Source organism: Rattus norvegicus, chromosome 7 (assembly GCF_036323735.1).
Source record: "Rattus norvegicus strain BN/NHsdMcwi chromosome 7, GRCr8, whole genome shotgun sequence".
Taxonomy (NCBI): domain Eukaryota; kingdom Metazoa; phylum Chordata; class Mammalia; order Rodentia; family Muridae; genus Rattus; species Rattus norvegicus.
The window spans coordinates 69,174,190-69,196,136 of NC_086025.1; the positions used below are offsets into that span (position 1 = coordinate 69,174,190).

Consider the following 21,947-nt stretch of genomic DNA (forward strand, 5'->3'; position numbering starts at 1 on the left):
CAATGGTTGGCTGTGAGCACCCTCATCTGTATCTGTCAGGCTCTGGCAGGGCCTCTCAGGAGACAGCTATGTCAGGCTCCTGTCAGCATGCACTTCTTGGCATCTGCAGTATTTTCTGGGTTTGGTATCTGTATATGGGATGCATCTCCATGTGGGGCAGTTTCTGGATGGCCTTTCAGTCTCTGCTCCACACTTTGTATTTCTTCCTGTGAGTACTTTTTTAATTGGATATTTTTTATTTACATTTCAAATGTTTTCTCCTTTCCCCCACCCAAACTGTTGAGTGTTTTGTTCCCCCTTCTAAGAAGGTCTGAAGCATCCACATTTTGGGCTTCCTTCTTCTTGAGCTTCATGTGGTTTGTGAATTATATCTTTGGTATTCCATACATTGGGGATAATATCTGCTTGTCAGTGAGCACATACCATGTGTGTTCTTTTGGGATTGGGTTACCTCACTCAGAATGATATTTTCTAGCTCCATCCATTTGCTTAAGAATTTCTTGAAGTCATTGTCTTTGATAGCTGAGTAATATTCCATTGTGTAGATGTACCACATTTTCTGTATCCATTCCTCTGTTGAAGGGCATCTGGGTTCTTTCCCGCTTCTGGCTATTATAAATAAGGCTGCTATGAACATAGTGGAGCACGTGTCTTTGTTATATGTTGGGGCATCTTTTGGGTATATGCCCAGGAGAGGTATAGCTGGATCCTCAGGTAGTTCAATGTCCAATTTTCTGAGGATCCTCCAGACTGATTTCCAGAATGGTTGTACTAGTCTGCAATCCCACCAACAGTGGAGGAGTGTTCCTCTTTCTCCACATCCTCGCCAGCATCTGCTGTCACCTGAGTTTTTGATCCTAGCCATTCTGACCGGTGTGAGGTGGAATCTCAGGATTGTTTTGATTTGCATTTCCCTTATGACTAAAGATGTTGAACATTTCTTTAGGTGTTTCTCAGCCATTCGATATTCCTCGGTTGAGAATTCTTTGTTTAGCTCTAAAGCCCTTTTTAAAGAAGGTTTATTTGATTCTCCGGAGCCTAACTTCGTGAGTTCTTTGTACATATTAAATATTAGCCCTCTATCAGATGTAGGATTGGTAAAAATCTTTTCCCAGTCTCTTGGTTGCATTTTGTCCTATTGGCAGTGTCCTTTGCCTTACAGAAGCTTTGCAGTTTTATGAGGTCCCATTTGTTGATTCTTGATCTTAGAGCATAAGCCATTGGTGTTCTCTTGAGGAAAATTTCCCCAGTGCCCTGTGTTTGAGGCTCTTGCCCACTTTCTCTTCTGTTAGTTTCAGTGTATCTGGTTTTATGTGGAGGTTCAAGATCTACTTGGAATTGATCTTTGTATACAGTGATAAGAATGGATCTATTTGCATTCTTCTACATTCTGACCTCTAGTTGAACCAGCACCATTTGTTGAAAATGCTGTCTTTTTTCCACTGGATGGTTTTGGCTCCTTTATCAAAAATCAAGTGCCCATAGGTGTGTGGGTTCATTTCTGGGTCTTCAATTCTATTCCATTGGTCTATCTGTCTGTCTCTGTACCAATACCATACAGTTTTTATCACTATTGCTCTGTAATACTGCTTGAGTTCAGGGATGGTGATTCCCCCAGAAATTCTTTTATTGTTGAGAATAGTTTTGGATGTCCTGGGTTTTTTGTTATGCCAAATGAATTTACAAATTGCTCTCTCCATCTGTGAAGAATTGACTTGGGATTTTGATGGGGATTGCATTGAATCTGTAGATTGCTTTTGGCAACATGGCCATTTTTACTATATTAATCCTGCCAATCCATGAGCATGAGAGATCTTTCCATCTTCTGAGGTCTTCAATTTCTTTCTTCAGAGACTTGAAGTTCTTATTGTACAGATCTTTCACTTTCTTGGTTACAGTCACACCAAGGTATTTTATATTACTTGAGACTATTATGAAGGGTGTGGTTTCCCTAATTTCTTTCTTGGCTTGTTTCTCTTTTGTGTAGAGGAAGGCTACTGATTTATTTGAGTTAATTTTATACCCAGCCACTTTGCTGAAGTTGTTTATCAGGCTTAGTAGTTCTCCAGTGGAATTTTTAGGGTCACTTATGTATACTATCATATCATCTGCAAATAGTGATATTTTGACTTCTTCCTTTCCAATTTGTATCCCTTTGATCTCCTTTTGTTGTCTGTTCTGGCTAGGACTTCGAGTACTATATTGAATAAGTAGGGAGAGAGTAGGCAGCCTTGTCTAGGCCCTCATTTTAGTGGGATTGCTGCAAGTTTCTCTCCATTTAGTTTGATGTTAGCTACTGGTTTGCTGTATATTGCTTTTACTATGTTTAGGTATGGGCCTTGAATTCCTGATCTTTCCAAGACTTTTATCATGAAGAGGTATTCAATTTTGTCAAATGGTTTCTCAGTATCTAATGAGATGATCATGTGGTTTTTTGCCCCTTTGAGTTTGTTTACATAGTGGATTACATTGAGGAATTTGGGTATATTAAACCATCCCTGCTTCCCTGGGATGAAGCCTACTTGATCATGATGGATAATGGTTTTTTTTTTTTTTTTTTTTTTGGTTCTTTTTTTTCGGAGCTGGAGACTGAACCCAGGGCCTTGTGCTTCTTAGGCAAGTGCTCTACCACTGAGCTAAATCCCCAACCCCGATAATGGTTTTGATGTGTTCTTGAATTTGGTTTGTGAGAATTTTATTGAGTATTTTTGCATCGATATTCATAAGGGAAGTTGCTTTGAAGTTCTCTTTTTTGTTGGGTCTTTGTGTGGTTTAGGTATAACCATAATTGTGGCTTCATAAAAGGAACTGGGTAGTGTTCCTTCTGTTTCTATTTTGTGGAATAGTTTGGACAATATTGGTATGAGGTCTTCTATGCATGTCTGATAGAACTCTGCACTAAACCCATCTGGTCCTGGGCATTTTTTGGTTTGGAGAATTTTAATGACTGCTATTTTCTTTAAGAGTTATAGGACTGTTGAGATGGTTTATCTGATCCTGATTTAACTTTGGGTCCTGGTATCTGTCTAGAAAACTGTCCGTTTCCTCCAGATTTTCCAGTTTTTGTCAGTATAGGCTTTTGTAGTAGGATCTGATGATTTTTTTAATTTCCTCAGTTTCTGTTATGTTTCCATTTTCTTTTCTGATTTTGTTAATTTGAATACTGTCTCTGTGCCCTCTGGTTAGTCTGGCTAAGGGTTTATCTATCTTGTTGATTTTCTCAAAGAACCAACTCCTGGTTTTGTTGATTCTTTGTATAGTCCTTTTTGCTTCTACTTGGTTGATTTCAGCTCTGAGTTTGATTATTTCCTGCCTTCTACTCCTCCTGGGTGTATTTGCTTCTTTTTGTTCTAGAGCTTTTAGGTGTGCTGTTAAACTGCTAATGTATGCTCTTTCCAGTTTCTTTTGAGAGGCACTCAGAACTATGAGTTTTCCTCTTAGCACAACTTTCATTGTGTCCCATAAGTCTGGCTATGTTGTGCCTTCATTTTCATTAAATTCTAAAAAGTCTTTAATTTCTTTATTTCTTCCTTGACCAAGTTATCATTGAGTAGAGCGTTGTTCAGCTTCCATGTATATGTGGGCTTTCTGTCCTTTTTGTTGTTATTGAAGACCAGCCTTAGTCCATGGTGATCTGATAGGATGCATGGGATTATTTCTATCATCTTGTATCCATGGAGGTCTGCTTTGTGACTGACTATATGGTCAGTTTTGGAGAAAGTACCATGGGGTGCTGAGAAAAAGGTATATTCTTTTGTTTTAGAATGAAATGTTTTATAGATATCTGTTAAATCCATTTGGTTCATAACTTCTGTTAGTTTCTCTGTGTCTCCATTTAGTTTCTGTTTCCGTGATCTGCCCACTGATGAGAATGGGGTATTGAAGTCTCTCACTATTACTGCGTGAGGTGTAGTGTGTGCTTTGAGCTTTAGTAAAGTTTCTTTTATGGATGTGTGTACCCTTACATTTGGAGCACACAAATTCAGAATTGAGAGTTCATCTTGGCAGTTTTTTCCTTTGACAAGTATAGTGTGTCCGCCTTACCTTTTTTGATAACTTTTGGTTGAAAGTCAACTTTATTTGATATTAGAATGGCTACTCCAGTTTGTTTCTTAGGACCATTTGCTTGGAAACTTTTTCCCCAGCCTTTTACTCTGAAGAAGAATCTGTCATTGTCACTGAGGTGCATTTCCAGTATGCAGCAAAATGCTGGGTCCTGCTTACATATCCAGTCTGTTAGCCTATGTCTTTTTATGGGGAATTGAGTCCATTGATATTTAGATATATTAGGGACCAATGACTATTGTTTCTTATTAATTTTGTTGTTAGAAGTGGGATCACGTTTATGTGGCTGTCTTCTTTTGGGTTAGATGAAAGATTTCTTTCTTGCTTTTTCTAGGGTATAGCTTCCCTCCTTGTGTTGGAGTTTTCCATCTATTATCCTTTGTAGGGCTGGATATGTAGAAAAATATTCTGTAAATTTGGTTTTGTCATGGAATATCTTGGTTTCTCCATCTATGGTAATTGAGAGTTTTGCTGGATACAGTAGCCTGGGCTGGCATTTGTGTTCTCTTAGGGTCTGTATGACATCTGCCCAGGATCTTTCATAGTCTCTGGTGAGAAGTCTTGTGTAATTCTGATAGGTCTGCCTTTATACTTGACCTTTTTCTCTCACTGCTTTTAATATTCTTTCCTTGTTTTGTGCACTTGGTGTCTTGACTATTACGTTATGGGAGGAGTTTCTTTTCTGGTTCATTCTATTTTGAGTTCTGTGTGCTTCTTGTACGTTTATGGGCATCTCTTCAGGTTAGGAAAGTTTTCTTCTAGAATTTGTTGAAGATATTTACTGGCCCTTTGAGTTGGGAGTCTTCACTCTCTTCTATACCTATTATCCTTAGGTTTCATCTTCTCATTGTGTCCTGGATTTCCTGTATGTTTTGGGTTAGGAGCTTTGTACTTCTTGCATTTTCTTTGACCATTGTGTCAATGTTTTATGTGGTATCTTCTGCCCCTGAGATTCTCTCTTAAATCTCCTGTATTCTGTTGGTGATGCTTGGGTCTATAACTCCTGATCTCTTTCCTAGGTTTTCTATCTCCAGGGTTGTCTCCCTTTGTGATTTCTTTATTTTCCATTTTTAGATCCTGGATGGTTTTGTTCAATTCTCTCACCTGTTTGGTTGTGTTTTCCTGTAATTCTTTAAAGGATTTTTGTGTTTCCTCTTTAAGGGCTTCTACCTGTTTACCTGTGTTCTCCTGTATTTCTTTAAGGGAGTTATTTATATCCTTCTTAAAGTCATCTAACATCATCATGAGATGTGATTTTAATTCAGAATCTTGCTTTTCTGGTGTGTTGGGGTATCCTGGACTTGCTGTGGTGAGAGAACTAGGTTCTGAAGATGCCATGTGGTTTTGTTGCTGTTGCTTAGGTTCTTATACCTGCTTCTTGCCATCTGGTTATCTCTGGTGTTAGTCGGTCTTACTGTCTCTGACAGTGGCTTGACCCTCCTGTAAGTCTGTGTGTCAGCACTCCTGGGAGATCATCTCTCTCCCAGAAGGATTCGAGTAAAGAGAGCTGAGGCTCAAGGTCAGCTCTGGGCATGTACCGAAACTGAAGGATCACATCCCAGACTGCTTCTTGGCTCCTGCACACAGAGGGCTGCAGTCAGGTTCCTCAGGGCAGAAGTGGTGCTCTCACCCACGCTCCCAGGTGTGTCAGCACTCTTGGGAGATCAGCTCTCCCCGAGTGGGATCCAGGCACAGAGGGCTGTGGCACAGGCTCAGCTCCAGGCACAGACCCAATCACTACTTTTAAAACTGCCCTACAAGCTTGCCTACAGACTGATCACATGAAGGCATCTCCTTAATTGAGGTTCCTCCTCTCAGATGACCTTACCTTGTATTTAGTTGACATAAAACCAGCTGGCACCCTTGGCATATTCATTTTTAAGAAAAACAGAAGACTGGTTAAGCTGGAAAAGACATAGGATGAAAAAGGAGAGGAAACGAAGATCAGGAGGTAGAAAGACCAAATCATACTGGCATTGGGGTTTTAGTCCTGGTTAATGGGAAACCATGAGCACTGTTAAAAGCAGAGTGGGAAGAAACATGATTGAATTTATTATTTTGTAATACTTTATTGAAACCATAATACACAATATTTACAGGTGCCTAAAATACCAGTACCTGATCCAAAGAGAGAGAGCTTGGCTTGGCACACGTCCTCTTGGTAACATGTTGGCTTCTGATTCTCAGAACCCAAGCATTACTAATGGTCTAGAACTCGCCAGGACCTCGATTTGGGAATCCACCATTCCTTCTCCTTCCTGTCTTCAAATTCTCTTTGAAAATGTGTGACAGGTCTTTCCGGTTGTAGCGTGAAGAACCATCAATTGACAGGCTGGTTGCATGGTACAAAACATGCAAACAGAGCTAGAGAAATGAAGATCTGGGGGTGGAAAGGCTGAAGGAATTAGAAAAAAAAAGTGAAGCAGAGCCCAGGCAGGTCACTGCACTGGATCCACCAAGGGCCGACCTGTGTGTGTGTATGCAAGCATGCGTGCACTCACAGGTACATACTAGGGAATGGAAGTTCGGTGTAGCCTTGCCCAGCATACACAGAGGTACATAGTAAGTTCCAGGCCAGCCTGGGACACAGGAGACCACGCCTTAAGAAGAAAGAAGGTGGGGGGTGGGGTGCGGGGGAATGGAGCACAGGTACCATGTACCACTTGACCTAAGGCTTCAAAGAAAACGCACAAACTGCAGATGCCAATTTTGACTGTATGGCAGGACTGTGGCTCAATATTTCCATAAACTTTATAAATTTTCTTCTTCCTTTTAAAAAAAAGACAGTCAAACTATGTAGTTGAGGATGGCCTCAAATTTAGGGCAATCCTTCTTCCTCAGCCTTCCAAGAAGCTGGGATTACAGTCATGAGCGGTCATGCTTGGCTTTGGTTTTCTGTTACTTTTATGTTGATTTCTACAGTTCAATACAGATTTTCTAGATACAGTAGGGAACTCTTTTTCTTCCTGGAGCAAAGAAGCACCAAGATAATCTCAAATGTTAGCACCAAGATATAAATGTTAAGAAAATGAAATTTAAGATTTAAAGTTTGTTGTTGTTACTGTTACTGTTGTTGGTTGGTTGGTTGGGACTGGGAATTGAACCTGTGAGCATGTTAGGCAAGCACTCTACCACTGAGCTATACCCTTACACTTTGCCACGGCCATGCCTTCTTTCTTCTTAAGGTGTGGTCTCCTGTGTCCCGGGCAAGCCATGAGATTATTATGTACTTCTGTATATGCTGGACAAGGCTACCCCAGACTTTCCCAAGTTTTATAAAATGCACTTCTTTGGGAAGAACAGAGATTTGAAGAGCCTGAGGTCATGGAAAGATTATATAATCTGGAAAAGCAGAATTCTGGCAATTTTGTGTTGCTACTGGTGGGTTATATAACAGGAGTAGATGGTGAGCTCTGGAAAGAGAGCCAAGGAGAATGGTCTGAGGATCCCCTGGGAATGTTTGAGAGCTGCCCCGTCTGTTTCTGGAAAGGGAAAAGATATCTGGGCAGCTTGGTCTAACTTTCCTGCTGGTTCCACTGTCCCTAGTTGTGTCAAATCAAGAAGAGAACACGAAACTACTTTGAGAGAAGAGATATTCACAAAACAAGCACTCCCACATGGGTTGATCCTTGGTACAGACTGCAAAAGAACATGATACTCAGCTTTCTCCTTAAAAGACAGTGTGAGCCGCTAGGCTTTAGTGTAGCAACAGTTTAGGTCCACTGTTCACAATTATTTGTTTCTTCTCTATACTCCAAATCCTTTCTAGTTAACAAAAGTTTCATCTGCCTGCTTGGTCTTTTTGAGACAAGGTCTCATTTAGCTAAGGATGGCTTTGAATTTCTGATCCTACTGATCTCACCACCCAAATGCTGGCACATTACAGCATGCACCAGCACCATGGGCGGGGTGAGCACTCTATCAGCTGAGCTCTGTATCCAGCCCTTTCCTTGTTAAAATGTTAATAGAAGAAGTTGTCATGCTTTTCTGAACCTTATGGAGAAAGCTTCTTAGCTAACGTCCTTTGCCGAGCCATTCCCCACCTATCTTACTTCTACAGGACACCATAAACCATTTCAGGAACTCTCGCTTTATGCTCCTCAAATCTCGTAATACCTCCCCTGTAAATCATTGCTATTGAACTCAAACTCTATTAACTGGCATCCATCTATGTGTCCTGAATCTTATTTTCTACTAATATAAACTCTAGTTGCCTTAAATACAAATTCTACTTTAATACATTCCCCAAGAGGATAACAACAATAGCCTAGAGTTTAGAAAAAAGAAGTCTAATATGCTGCCAAATGCAACTGGCCAGGACGTCTTACAGGTGCCTTTTGCTACTCAGAGAAACACCAGCTTTTTTCAGTAAGAATATTTCTAAGTTGGACTCAAATCCAAATATGTGAGTATAAAGAGAGATAAATTGAGCAAATTTTCTTAATCTTTATTTTTACTTATTTTTCTTCTTCCTTCCTTTCTTTTTTTTTTTGGGGGGGGGAGGAGAATCATTCTATAGCCCATGCTGGCATTTAATTATGTCAATTCTCCTGCCTCAGGTTTTGAAGTGTTGAGATTAGAGTTGTTAGAGGTGTGATTAACCACACATCCACAGTTTACTTTAATTGACCCTCATTTTTATCATTTTAACCTTGAGACCAGGTCTCACTATGTAACTCTGGCTGGTCGGGGACTTTCAGCGTAGGCTAGGCTGGCTTCGCACTCAGAGATCCACCTGCCTCTGCCTCCTGAATGCTGGCATTAAAGCATATGCCACTTCATTGAGCCTTTAGTTGATCTAAGAAAATATTATATTTGATAAATACGTCTGATAAATAGTCCAGTGGTTAAAATATTTTGTTTTGGGGCTAGTGAGGTGGCTCCATGGATAAAGGGATCAGCTGCTCAAACCTGACAGCTTGAGTTCCATGTAAGCTAGAGAGAGAGAACTCCACAGTGTTGTCCTCTAACATTCCCACATCTGTACCATGGTGTGAACACACACAGTCATGCATGGTGGCATGTATGCATGCACTCGTACATACACACATACAGCATGCAATCACTCACACACACACACATGTACACACTCATACTGCATTCAGTCACACATACACACACATGTACACACACATACTGCATGTGCTCGCACATACACACATACTAATAATGCTTAGATACTTTAATAATATATCCAATAGTACATCATAATGTACTCACAGGAAGACTTAAGAACTCATTAAAGTAGTCCACAAGGAAGTTGTCTGTTGCCAAGTAATTTTCCTGCAAAAACACAAAAACACATTATGGCCGTGTTTTGCACATGTCTATATTACCATAGCGTAGATCTTTGAGACCTTTTAAGTCAGTTACACACTGAACTCTCACTATAAACCTAACACAGTCCCTGGAAGGGATAGGAAAATGGACAACAACATGAACTGAGCACTCAGGGGGCACGGGATTGAGAGTTCAAAGCCAGTCCCAGCTGTGGAATGAGTTTAAAGCAAACTGGACAACCTGAGACCTTGCCCCAACCACCACCACCATCCTTAACAAAAAAGAAACTAGATTGGAATATTCTCTCAGAAGACCTTGCTACTGCAGCCAGGGAGCGCACAGAACGTGAAGCGTGTACTACCGCATAGAACAGAGTCTCAGCAAATACACGTGCCACACGGCTTTCCCAGGCTTTGGAATATGCACTCGTAGAACAGAAGCAGAAGGTATACACGATGCACTAACAGGTCAAAAGCTTTCCCAAAACCTGATGGATACAATCCCCATAACTCTGCAGAGAGAGAATGGACTTCATGGAGTTGTCCTCTGACTCCCACATGCGCACACACACACACACACACACACACACACACACACACACACACATGAATAATAATACAGATTTAAAGTAAAAAAGAACTAAGGAAGATTTGTTAAAGACAATAATAAGAATTATGAGTTAAAACAAAATTAATCGTGTGGCATCCTTCGCTGCCCAGCAGAAATGGCAAGCTAAGCATACTGTCCAGTTTCCTGTCTGTAAGTTCAGTTTTCAGGGTCAAGCTCCTGCTTGACTTTGAACACAGACTCTTTTGCCGATGCATATGTTCTGAGCACAGATTGTGTGTGTGTGTGTGTGTGTGTGTGTGTGTGTGTGTGTATTTTTTCTGTAACTGTCTCTTCCACCAACAGAGCCACTTTTAAAATTGGCAAAATCAAATGAGCACTGCCAAGAACAACACTGCTCTCGAAATCATCAAACACCTTGCTCTATTAGTCAGTGTTTCCATTGTGTCCAGAGCACATCATGGCTCACTCGGCTGAACAGTACATGTGGTTATTTTATTATTCATAATTATATTTCAATTTTGCAAATCTAACACGAAAGTTGAAACATGACACAATGCTATTATTTCCATATGGCTGATAATTTTCTTTTTATTACTAGCCAATTTTTAAAAATTAGTGAAGTAGTGGCTGGAGAGATAGCTCAGTTGGTAAAGGGCTTGCTGTGCAAGCATTCCTCAGATTTGACTTCAATCCCCAGTGCTCACATAGGAAGCTGGGTGTGGTGGTGTGCACTTGTAATACCAAGTCTGGGGAGGCAGGGATGGGAGGAGCCCTGAGGCTCTCTGGCCAACCCACGGAGCCTAATCAGCAAGAGACCCAGCCAAAGAAGGAGGGGGGAGGAGGAGGGAGGGAGGATGGGAAGAGGGGGAAAGGAGGAGGAGAGAGGAGAGGAGGGAAGGAGAGGAGGGAAAAGAGAGGAGAGGAGGGGAGAGGGGAGGAGAGAAAAGCAAAAGCAAAAAAAACAGTGGCTAGGCTCCTGAGGAACACCACCAAGGTCTACACTCACATATCTACACAGGCATGTGTGCACGTACACATATACACCAAAAAGGAGGAGGAAGAAGAAAGGAGGAAGAGGAGGAGGAAGAGGAAGAAGAAAAGGATTTGTTTTGGTAACTTTAAGTAATTGCAGAGTCTGAAGAAACTTATAAATAAATCTAGCTTCAAGATTCAAGATGCATATCAAGGAATTTACTAGAAATCTCAACCCAGGGTTCAGTCTGCTCAGACCCCAGGTGTCTCAAGCAGAGGAGCTCACAGGCTCGCTTCCCACCGCCAGCTCAGCCTGCTTTCTTACAGCACCCAGGACCTCCAGGCCAGGGATGGCCCTATGCACAGTTAGCTGCACCTCCTTCAGCATTCATCAGCTAAGGTGTGGGACATCGGTGGGCAGTGTCCCACAGGCCGGCTTACAGGCCCGGCTGATGCTGGCTGGCATTTTCTCAGTTGAGAGTCCTCTCCTGAGATGACTCTAGCTTATGTCAAGTTGACAAAAATGCTAGCCAGAAAAATAACATTTCAGCTTATCAAGCTTCTGAACTTATATAGTGAAGCACCAAGTTAACTCTTAAGAAACACATCCTAACTCAATCAGTAACTTTTAGTGTCACCCAGGTAGAAGGCATTTGTGTCACAATCAGAGTAGCCAAACCTGTGTGGAGTTGGTAAATCCAAAGTGAAATGATTTGAAACAGCAGCTATGTCTTTCAGATGAAATTTATTTTATTAAATTCTGTAATTTTTTAAAGTAACCAAATTTTATAATACCAAGCCATAGGATTATGAATCTGTGAATAAAAATGTATATTTATATTAATTTTACAAATTAATGTAACTGTTATCTTAATAAATATACTAATAGCTGTAGGGTATAAAATTCCTTGTTACTTTTTCTAAAATATGCATTTCATTTTTATCGTTAGTGGATAACTCTATGTATTACAGAGAGCCTGGTGGACCAGCAATTCTTAGATAACCCTCAGGCTCACAAACTCACCTCAGCTCAGTGGTTCTCAGCCTTCCTGATGCTGCAACCCTTTAACACAGTTTCTCCCGTAGTGGTAACCCCCAACCTTAAAAGTTTGTTGCTACATTATAACTGAATTTTGCTACTGTTAACAAATTGTAATGTAAATATATGTTTCCCGATGGTCTTGAGGGACCCCTGTGAAAGGGTCCTTCAATCCCCCAAAGGGGTCTCGGCCCACAGGTTGAGAACCACTGCCCTAGGTGCTTCTGGTTCCGAGTCTGTCGCGGTGTGTGATAAAACACCTGCTTTGTTTTCATTTTCGTAATCCATTTCAGACATGAACTTTTCCTGAAATACACGAAGAGTAAATCACTGAAAAGAAACCAAAGGCCATCCAGTGCGGTCCCAGCTCTCATTGCTAAACTCTCCAGTTATAAACACATCTACAAGTTGACATAACATTTCTAAGCATCTCCTCTTGGCTGCCGAGCTCCTCTTGTATCCCGGGGACACTGGTGGCCTGCCTTTACTCCATGGTGAAGGGGTTCTGTGGCACAATCACGTGTCATAGAGACCATAGAAACCTAAAAGTACTCAAATACATCAAAATAGGCATTTCTTTTGGGAAGCTCTAGCTTAGCTTTTATTGATATTAAGTACTGACAATTATGTTGATTGGGAGCAGCCAAGACAGGTGAAGTGAGTGTAGCCTACAAGTGCTACCTGCTGTGGCCTTAGTGCATTTCAGCAGGAAGTGAATTCACACTTACTCCAAGGCAAGTGCCGTGTGTGTGTGTGTGTGTGTGTGTGTGTGTGTGTGTGTGTGTGTGTGTGTGTGTGTCTTTTTCTGAGACTGAACAGAGAATCTTGTGCTGGGAGCACGAATTCTACCACAAGTTGCATCTCTAGCTCTAAACCAATGAAGACCTGAGAAGCTATTTACTTCCAAAGCCCTTGAATTATATAAGAAAAAAAAAAAAAAAACCTAATCTTTAATCTCGTTTAGTAGTTCTGCTTTTCTCATTAAATTTCCATAATCCAATTATTCGGACATTTTTTTAATTAATTAAATGTCTTAATTCAGATTGGTATCTTCCAAATACCAGACAAACTGTTGATTAAAGGAACTATCAACAACAACAAAAAGTTGTTCTGTTTCCCCATTACATCATCCACAGGTGCAATGTCATGCCCAGGTGACGGGAGGGGCCTCTTTTAGCGCTCACTACTCTTGAAACCTGGCTTCCGGTGTCCTACAGGCGAGCCTCCTGTGAGACTTAAGTCAGCCAGCCTGTTCACCTTCGGTCCAGACTTAAAAGTTTCTTACAGGAGGAGGGGCGGAGTGAATAGTCTGCGCATGCGTGCCAGTGATGGCCTCTGCTGCTGATGGAAGGAATCAATTGTGCTGCTTTCTCGAGGCAGCATTCATCACGACTGTTTTTACATAGTGTGTAGGTCACAGCTTTCACCTCCAGGTGTTCATTCTGCTACTTTGTGGGATCTAGGAATCAATGTACATTGTCAGTCTTAGCAGCAAGCCCCCGCTGAGCCATCTCACTGGTCCTCAGTACAACTCCTTCCTCCCCATCATTAACTCTAATCTCAAATCACAGCCAGTAGATTTTAATCTATTAAACCCTGACACCCAAGGCTCTCTCCCTGTATAAAAGTCTTTCCAATTCTAATTTAAAAAGAGAACGGGCTCTCCCTTTCTCCCCTTGTCCACGTGGGGGATGTGGTAGTGTCTCTAAATCTTAACCTCACAACAAACATACACAGGTAACACAGGTAACTGCTCGTTCTGCTTCCCTGGAAAGGTTAGTTAGTGTTTCCGTTTACTTTTTCCTGCTGTAATAAAACATGATCAAAAACAATTTAGGAAGGAAAGGCTTTATTTCCCCTCACAGCTCTTCTTCAGCCCATCATGGTGGGCAGTCAGGGCAGGGGCTCAAGACAGGAACCTGGAAGCAGGAACTGGAGCAGAGGCCGAGTATCAATACTGCTGACCGGCTTGCTCCTCCTGACCTACTCCGTTTGCCTTCTCATACACCCCAGAACCACCTGTGCCCAGGGGCGCCACCTACACTGGGCCAGGTCCTTCCACAACAGTTATCCGTCAAGAAAATGCCTCCCCACCTGCCATGCCTACAGGATAACCTCATGGTTTCTCAACCAAGGTTCCTTCTTCCCAGATGACTTGAGCTTGTGTCAAATTGGCAAAATTAACAAAAAACTAACCAACACAGTTATCTCTCCAGGCAGAAGGGACGGGGCTTTGGGAACTCTGATGTGTGTTGCAGTACAGGCTACAGTCACTGGCTACCTTGTTTCTGGAGGGTCTAACGATCTACAGTTCCAAAAGCACTAGAAGATTGATCCCTGTCCTGAGTAAAGGCCTCCATTGGGGTCAGTGACCCCCAAACTGCAACACTTTCCAAAGGCTCTCTGGGATTTGTCTCGGGTTCCAGAAGATGTCCCCACAGTGCTCTGGCTCCTAACTCTGTAATGTCTTCAGGGAAGGGGGGTGAAGGGAGATAGGACCTGAGATTCCTGCATCAAGCCGCCCTGGCCTCCGTGGTTTGCACGTGAGGGTGCTCTGACTGGCTTGACCCACCATGCTCCATTGGAAAACAAACTCAGCGATTAGTCAGGAGATCATGTAGTCACCTTCCTGGTGACGGGGGCTATGGGGCTTTTGATACATTTAGATAAAGTTGATATTTTTATACTTAAGAAATCTTTTTGTTTACTATAATGACATCCAAGCTATAACGATATCAAAGTGAATCCAAGAAAGCCAAGCCTTCGTTGAGAACAGACACCAACTCTCACAACTAAGTTGCTGCATATGCGGTTTGAAGCTAGAGTCCCTTTCCACAGGTACACTTCTTGAGGACTTCCTACACAACTTCTATATTTACATAATTTCTAATCTCCCTCTCCTGTGACTGCCTCCTGTCCTCTCCTTCCCTTTATGACCATGCCTTGTGGCATTATTTTATTATTATCACTGTTATTATTGTTATTGTTATTATTATTATTTGTTACAACACACAGAGAGATAGCCTACTGAGTCTGTTTTTGTCACTCATGTGTATGTGCTTAGGGTTGGCCATGTGGGGCTGGATAACCTGCCAGGGGCTCATCCCTGGAGAAGATGGATCCTCCCCCTGAGCAGCCATTGCTTGCTTGTACCTCTTCATTCCCAACGCCCCACCCTGTTCATGTTGGCATGTCAACTGGTGTTGTCACTAGGTAGGTCTCCTTTAGGTCACCATGTTGTTGAGGTTGGGTTTTCCTAGTACAAACAAGCTACTTTTAAGGAACACAAGAAGAAAACAATCAGGATGTAAACTCACTTACATCCTTAATGTATCTGTCTTACGGTTAAGAATAATAGGAGTCACTCTCACCATCTGACTCGATGTGTATATCACAATGTGTCATAAGACGATCTGAATTCATGCCTCTTGAGTCATTTACATAAATAAAAATATTATCCACAAAGAACATAAAAATATCTAAGTTTTTGTAGCAAAGCTCAACCAAATACCATAAAGACGCTAAGCCCGGTACAGTGGCACACTGAGTCTCAGCACTTGGCAGGCGGAGGCTGGGGGATAAGGAGCTCAAGGCATCTCATTTACAGAGAGTCAGGGGCCAGCCTAGACTACCTGACGCTCCATCTCCAAAATTAAGTAAATAAATGAAAAATGACCCACTGAACCAAATTCATCATCTAAGTGGCATATTCTATGGGTTGTGCTCTGGGGGGGGATAAAGGTATGCAGAGACATTTCTGGCCTACAGATTTGTTAGGAAACTTCAAATTTTATACATAAAATGTTTAAATAGCTGGGCATAATGACTCATGCCTCTAACCCAGCATGTGGTAGGTAGAGACAAGAAGATCAGCCTACTATACACCACGCCAAGGAATGTATAATCTACATAGAGTTCCAAATTCACCAGGTCCACATAACAAGGTCCTGCCCCCAAAACAAGCCTCTCACCTAAAAACAGAAGTTTAAATATACACAATGTCCCTGGCAGACAAGTGGTTGATTCCAAACGAGTTCCCCTATGCTTTGAAAATGAAGCCCCTCCAAGTGGAGAGGTTGAGAACCTTTGGAACACCCACAGTAACGATGTAGGTCTAGATTACTGAGTGAGAAAATAAGAATAAAATGACTATAAACATAGGAACCCCGAAACACTGCTTCTTAAATGAAATACAAAGTTTTTGTCTGCCACCAGGGTTCCCTCTGATTATGACTCTGTTATCCTCGAGATGCCTCCTCAGGATCCAAGGTAGTTGCTCCTGCTCCAGCGAGAGGAAGAAACCTGGTTACTCTTCCCTTCAGCACTTACATGAACTTTATTTAGAATCTCACTAACCCAGCTTCCAATGTGGCTCAACCAGTAGCAAGCCTGTGGTAAAGGGATAGCTACCTGGCCACTGGAAACATGGTGTGGGCCCACCATTCCTTCTCACAGCCTCGCCCCAGCACCCGGCCACCTGACAGCACTCACCTGCAGGAGAGGCAGGAAAGCCTGGCTTTACTCTGGAGAGTAGAATAACAGCCATCTTTTTCTAAGAAGATGTTGTTTATTGATAAAAAACACCAGCACTCATTGGAGAACCAAAGCCAAGCATACATTTGAGGAAGGTCAATTAAGGAGTCAGCCAACACTTGGGTGAGCATGCGAATTTGAGGACCTGGTCACAAACTGGTCTCCATAGGAAGCTGCCCAGTGCCAAGGCAGTCTGCGTGGTGTTGGGTTTGGGAAGGTTTTTGTGGAGATGAGATGGACCAGAAGGAATGTGCCACATTGTGAAATGGATGAGGAAGGGTAACCTAGTCAAAACTGACAGCAAGGCAAACAGAGCAGCTTGGCCAGAGCGGAGCATGTGGAAGTGCTTTGCAAGCTCAAAGCAGGATGGATGGAAAACTTATCCTAGAGAACAGGGTTAAGGAAGACTGAATGTTTGAAGGGCTCCATGGGCCATGAGATTAGTAGCCTCAGTCACAGTTTACTTCTGTGAACTTTGTCCTCCTCGGCTATGAAATGTGGGAAATGGCCACTACCTCGGAGGGCTGTCTTGGGGTTAAAGGTCAGTCTGTGGCCAGCATTTGGCAATACTAGCTATTCATCAAGTGTCTTACAATGGAGTAAGATGGTAAATTTGGAAAGAGTTAACAGGAGTATGGCAGTCACGGCAAGAATGATGAGACTCCAGGACAGCCAATGCACACAGTTTGCATCCGATGCTTTAGACAAAGAAGAACTGGTTAAGAGAAGGAATGTGGAATTGGTATCAGTTAAGACTACAGTCAAACTCTGTGCCTGTAGATGAAGCCAGAGCTACAACAGCAGGTCTGAGGATGCAGAGACACACACGGCTAGGGAGGAAGGTTGGGGTAGATCATCAAGGGAGGGAGGAAGGCCCACAGACAACTGAACAGCAGTGTACCAATCACCAAAACACAATAAAGCAATGGAAAGGCAGAATCAGAGCTGGAGAATGCAGGCAAGGGGTCTGAAGAGGTGACACAGGACATTGGATATGCAAAAGCATGGAAAGTGTTGTCTGGACACAGACGTAGTGCACACATCTGCAATCCACCCAGCACTGGGGAAGCTGAAGCAGCTGGATACAAGGTTTGAAGTTATCCAGGGCTGCAAGTTCCAGGCCAGCACAGGTTAGGTAGTAACGCCCTGAGCAGATGTGGGGATGGTATATGAACTTGGAATTCTCAAGAGATAGGCAAAAGAGCTTACCCACAAACCTCTGGAGAGCAGAGCCCCGAAGGTCAGTACATCACAGGAGTGGGAAGAGAGAAGCTGGGAAGGGGGAAGAAGACTGGGACTGAGGCCTGGAACACTGCGGGTACCCAAGGAAGCAGGGCAAGTTAAAGGTCTTCAAGCACAATCACTCAAATGTGAAGTGGTGTGCTGCTAGACTGGCCTGTACGGAAAGGAGAGGCTGGATCGGAAGCCCTGCTGCATGAAGCACTTGAGGTGCTGGAATAACTTAAATTCTACAGTAAGCGGGCCTCCGCCAATGTATGCGAGCACTTCTGAGGTGCTGTGTGGACCTGTGTGTTGGTGCACACACAAGGCTGGAGTTTCTCTTTTCTCTGCCTCTTCCTCCTCCTCCTTCCAGGATCTGCTAACTTATCCCTCTCTCTGATGTTAGCCCCAACTGGACTGTTAACGTTTTGAGACTTAGCCCCAGCATTTAGGACAATACTTTGAATGCACAATCACTCATGTTTGTTGAATAAGAAGCCAGAAGTAAATAGGCCAACTAGAGAAGTAAGTGCTGGAGGACATTGGTAAATACTAGACGTGACTGGAGCTCTAGCCTCCGACCAGGTAGGAGTAAGAGTCATCTCTACATCTGTCTGTGCCCTGGGGCAAGCTCTTCATGTTTTCGATAGGCTTCATGGAATATTCTCTAAAAACAGCACTCTGCCAAATGACAAATGGATGTGGCAAATATTTAGTACGCTCAATTTCTCCAAGAGTCTGACCTGAGAACAATGCATCAAAGACATTTTAAACAGTTATAAATGTATTACTTGTTTCTGTTGTTGGTTGTGTTTGTTTTATTTAATTGGTTTTGGTTTTTTGGTTTTGTTATTTATATTATCTGATTGGTTTTTTGGGGGGGTTGGTTTTTGGAGGGTTTTTGTTTGTTTTTGGTTTTGTTCTTTGAGACAAGGTCTCTCTATGTAGCCCTGGCTGTCCTGGAACTTACACTGTAGACCAGGCTGGCCTCAAACTCACAGAAATCCTCCTGCCTCTGCCTCTGTCTCCTGAATCCTGGGTTAAAGGCCTGAGTGCTACCATGAGGGGTACCATGAGGGGTGGGGGGAATTTTTTTTTAAGAGAGGATCTCACGTAGCCTTGAATTTGCTATGTCACAAAGGATGACCCTGAACCCCCAATCCTTCCACCCCATCTCTAATGCTGGGTTTACAACTGTGAGTCACTTTACTGCTCAACCCCCTTCCTCAATGTCATCTACTAATGTTTACTGCAACCAGGAAGTGCTGGCACATCACAACAAAGCCATGGAGAAATTACATGAGCTCTCTTACAGGAGACAGCTTTGACCTGAAGAGAATGTAAAAAAGACCTATCCACTGTCTCGCCACTGTGTCTGTTGCCTGGAATGGCAAAAGGAAAATCACATAGCCTTCCTCCTAGAATCCAACCTTTTCTATTAAAACAAAAGGCCATGGGGGATCACCAAGTAGCCCATTTAACTGTACTTACAAATTCTTCTTCTGTAACTTCTGGCGGCTCTGAAAGGAGACAAAACGTTACCTTTTCGTACTCAGATCTTCCTTTTAGACTAAGTGACTTGGCCCTACTGTATATACATCCCGGGTGAGCTCAGTAAAATGTTCATTATCCGCATATGAATTAGATTTTAAGGTAGGATTCAAGGTGGAGACGGGGAGGAAAGACCTCTGGACTCTGGCTTGGGACCCACTGTAACCCCAGAGCTAACCTAAGGCCCCCAGTTGCAAAGGGAGAGCTTATCGAGGTGGAGTTAAGGTAATAGGGACCTCCCAGGGGGCTCCTATAAAAGGCTGGAAGAGCCGAGGCAGCGGGCGGAGGCTGGGGAGAGGCGTGGGGCTGGGGTCGAGCAAGGCCTGGGTGCGGGAGTGCCCGGCGGAGCGCCGGGGCCCACCTACCCGCCGAGAGCCGCCTTTCCGGCATGTTGTCCGGGGGCCCAGCTGCCCGGCCCCGCTGTCTGGGGAGCGACCGCCGCCCGGCGGCGCGCGGCCAGGGAATGCCCGTTCTGTGCTGCCTGCTGTTGCCATAGAGCTGCACAAAGCAGAGGCGCCTGGGCCTGGGGTGGAGGCTGGGGAGCGGCCGTTACTGTGGAGATCGCAAGGTTCTGGGTGGGGAAGGGCCGCTGGTGGGGGGAGGGGAGCTGGGGGCAATGGGGGTGTGTGTGCAGACCTTCCCACGGGGAAGGACCGCAGAGCCAGGGCCCTGTTCCCTTAGTACTGGTCAGACGCCTGCGGCCAAAGGTAATACCGCTGCGTTTTTATGAACACTGACCACTAAACATTACTGGAACTGGAAACCACAGATTACAGATACCCTGTAATGCGTGTTCAGGAAAGGAGTTAGGAAAACAAAGCCCTGCGTAGTGACACACACCTGTAATCACAGCAGTTAAGAAACGGAAAGGAGAGGGGCTGGGGATTTAGCTCAGTGGTAGAGCGCTTACCTAGGAAGCACAAGGCCCTGGGTTCGGTCCCCAGCTCCGAAAAAAAAGAACCAAAAAAAAAAAAAAAAAAAAGAAACGGAAAGGAGGCAGGAGAACAGAGTTAGCGGATGATCTCAGCTACATAAGAGTTTGAGGCCAGTCTGGGCTACAGTAAAGCGCACACACACACACACACACACACACACACACACAGAATTTAAATAATGAAAATTTAAACTAATATTCTGAATACTAAAAAAAATTTTTATAAAACTTATAATATCCGTATCTGTAGTTCTGAATTTCCCCAGTGGTGCTAAATAAACCCCAGAGCTTGTCCCCTACCCAGCTGTACTTCCAATGCAAATGTCTAAAAGGAAATAAACCCCACCCCACCTATCACTCCACACCCAACTCATACCCATTCCCAAACCAGATCGTAGAGCTTCATCTTCCGGCCAGGGTTGGGGCAAAGACCTGCAAAGCCCTGCAAAGCCCACACTAGGAAGGTGAAGGCAGAATGATTAAGGGGTTCAAGCCCAGCCTGGGCTACATAAGAACCTATCTCAACTAAAACAGGAATATAGTTTCATCTTGGGGCAAAAATCTTATGATCATTAAATGATAAAAAGTAACTCAAGCCAGAAGTTTCCTCCCCCGCCCCCCAAAACTTTTCCTCCAAACCCCACATTCAGGCAAACATTGGATTCAGCCAATTCTACCTTAAAACATGTCTGTATTTGGACTCTCCTGTCATTTCCCACACACAGCCTTAGTGCTGGCTCCCATCTGGTCTGTTGTAAGCTTCCTAACTTGTCTATCTTCCAGTCTTAGCTTCCAGCTAGGAGTTCTCCTTAAATCCATTATCCATGCTGAAAGCAGAGCCAGCTATCTAAATGCAAATCTGACCTACTCTAAAACCATCGTGGTTCCACATTTGCCTCCTCAGTGTGAGGCAGGTATCCGTGTGCCCTTCAGACAATGGGTGCCTATGTTCCAAGGAAGCAGACACCTGCTCCCTGGTTGTAGTATTGCAATTTCAGTATGACACAGAGAAAAGACAACAGTGAAATACTGCCCTCGTCAGACAAAATCAGAAAGCCAAATGAAACCAAGAGAGCAGTGGAAGGGAGCAAAGAGGTGAAGGGAGATGGGGCAGGGATTCCCCCAAAGTCCTTGTAGACCCAGCAGAGACTAACTTTCATGATCCAAGTGCTACTTTGGCTGCTGTGCAGAGGATTTAGGCAGCTCAGGTCCAGGCTGATGGTCGTCAGGCAGCACGGCCTTCAGGCTTCATATCTCTATGTAAGGGGAGAGCTGAGGGGCTGGAGCGATGGCTGGGCAGTCAAGAGCACCGGAGAATCCAAGTCCAGAGCCGGCATGGTGGCTCAGAACTCCAGCTCCAGCGATCCCACTACCTCTTCCTGCAAGGAAGTATAGACGCTTGGGCACATACACATAAATAAACGTAGAGCCTAGAAGATCTGACAAAATGGCTGTGGGGAGAAACAGGTATTGGGGGATGAGTCTTGAAGATTTTTGTCTGAACACACAGAAAGGTATGGTCGTCAGCAGACATGGGAAGGTTGTGCAGAGCCACTGTCAAGGAAGTCCCTAAACCAAGATTTCCAGTTTGCAATTGACAAGGGACTTCAGAATTCGGGATACCAACTTGAGAGAACACATTTTTTTTTTTCTGCCACCCAAGAGACTATAATGGCCCTCTTTTTACCAGGACCATTCCCTCCCGTGTGTGTCCCCATGGATGCCCATCATTGGCTTTTCCTCTTGTTCTTGCAAAGCAATACCTTAAAGCCACAGTCATAT

At 43.5% G+C, this 21,947-nt stretch overlaps 1 protein-coding gene across 8 annotated transcripts in view; it reads right to left on the reverse strand.

Moving 5' to 3' along the window:
- Positions 1–19,852, reverse strand: part of Rgs22 (regulator of G-protein signaling 22) — a 120,361-nt gene extending 100,509 nt beyond the window's left edge. For 7 of the 8 annotated variants that reach the window (XR_010053752.1, XR_010053751.1, XM_063264609.1 and 4 more), the window contains exons 1-3: positions 19,597–19,852; positions 19,172–19,200; positions 9,286–9,348 (exon numbers count right to left, since the gene is read on the reverse strand). Coding sequence is in view for 6 of the 8 variants with exons in the window: in XM_063264609.1 (XP_063120679.1) it covers positions 9,286–9,348; positions 19,172–19,200; positions 19,597–19,621 (117 nt within the window). In the remaining 2 variants the exon portion in view is untranslated. Of the gene's footprint in view, positions 1–9,285; positions 9,349–16,336; positions 16,418–19,171; positions 19,201–19,596 lie in introns of all 8 variants that reach the window. The other variant, XM_063264607.1, reaches the window with a different exon arrangement.
- Positions 19,853–21,947: the final 2,095 nt, after the last annotated feature.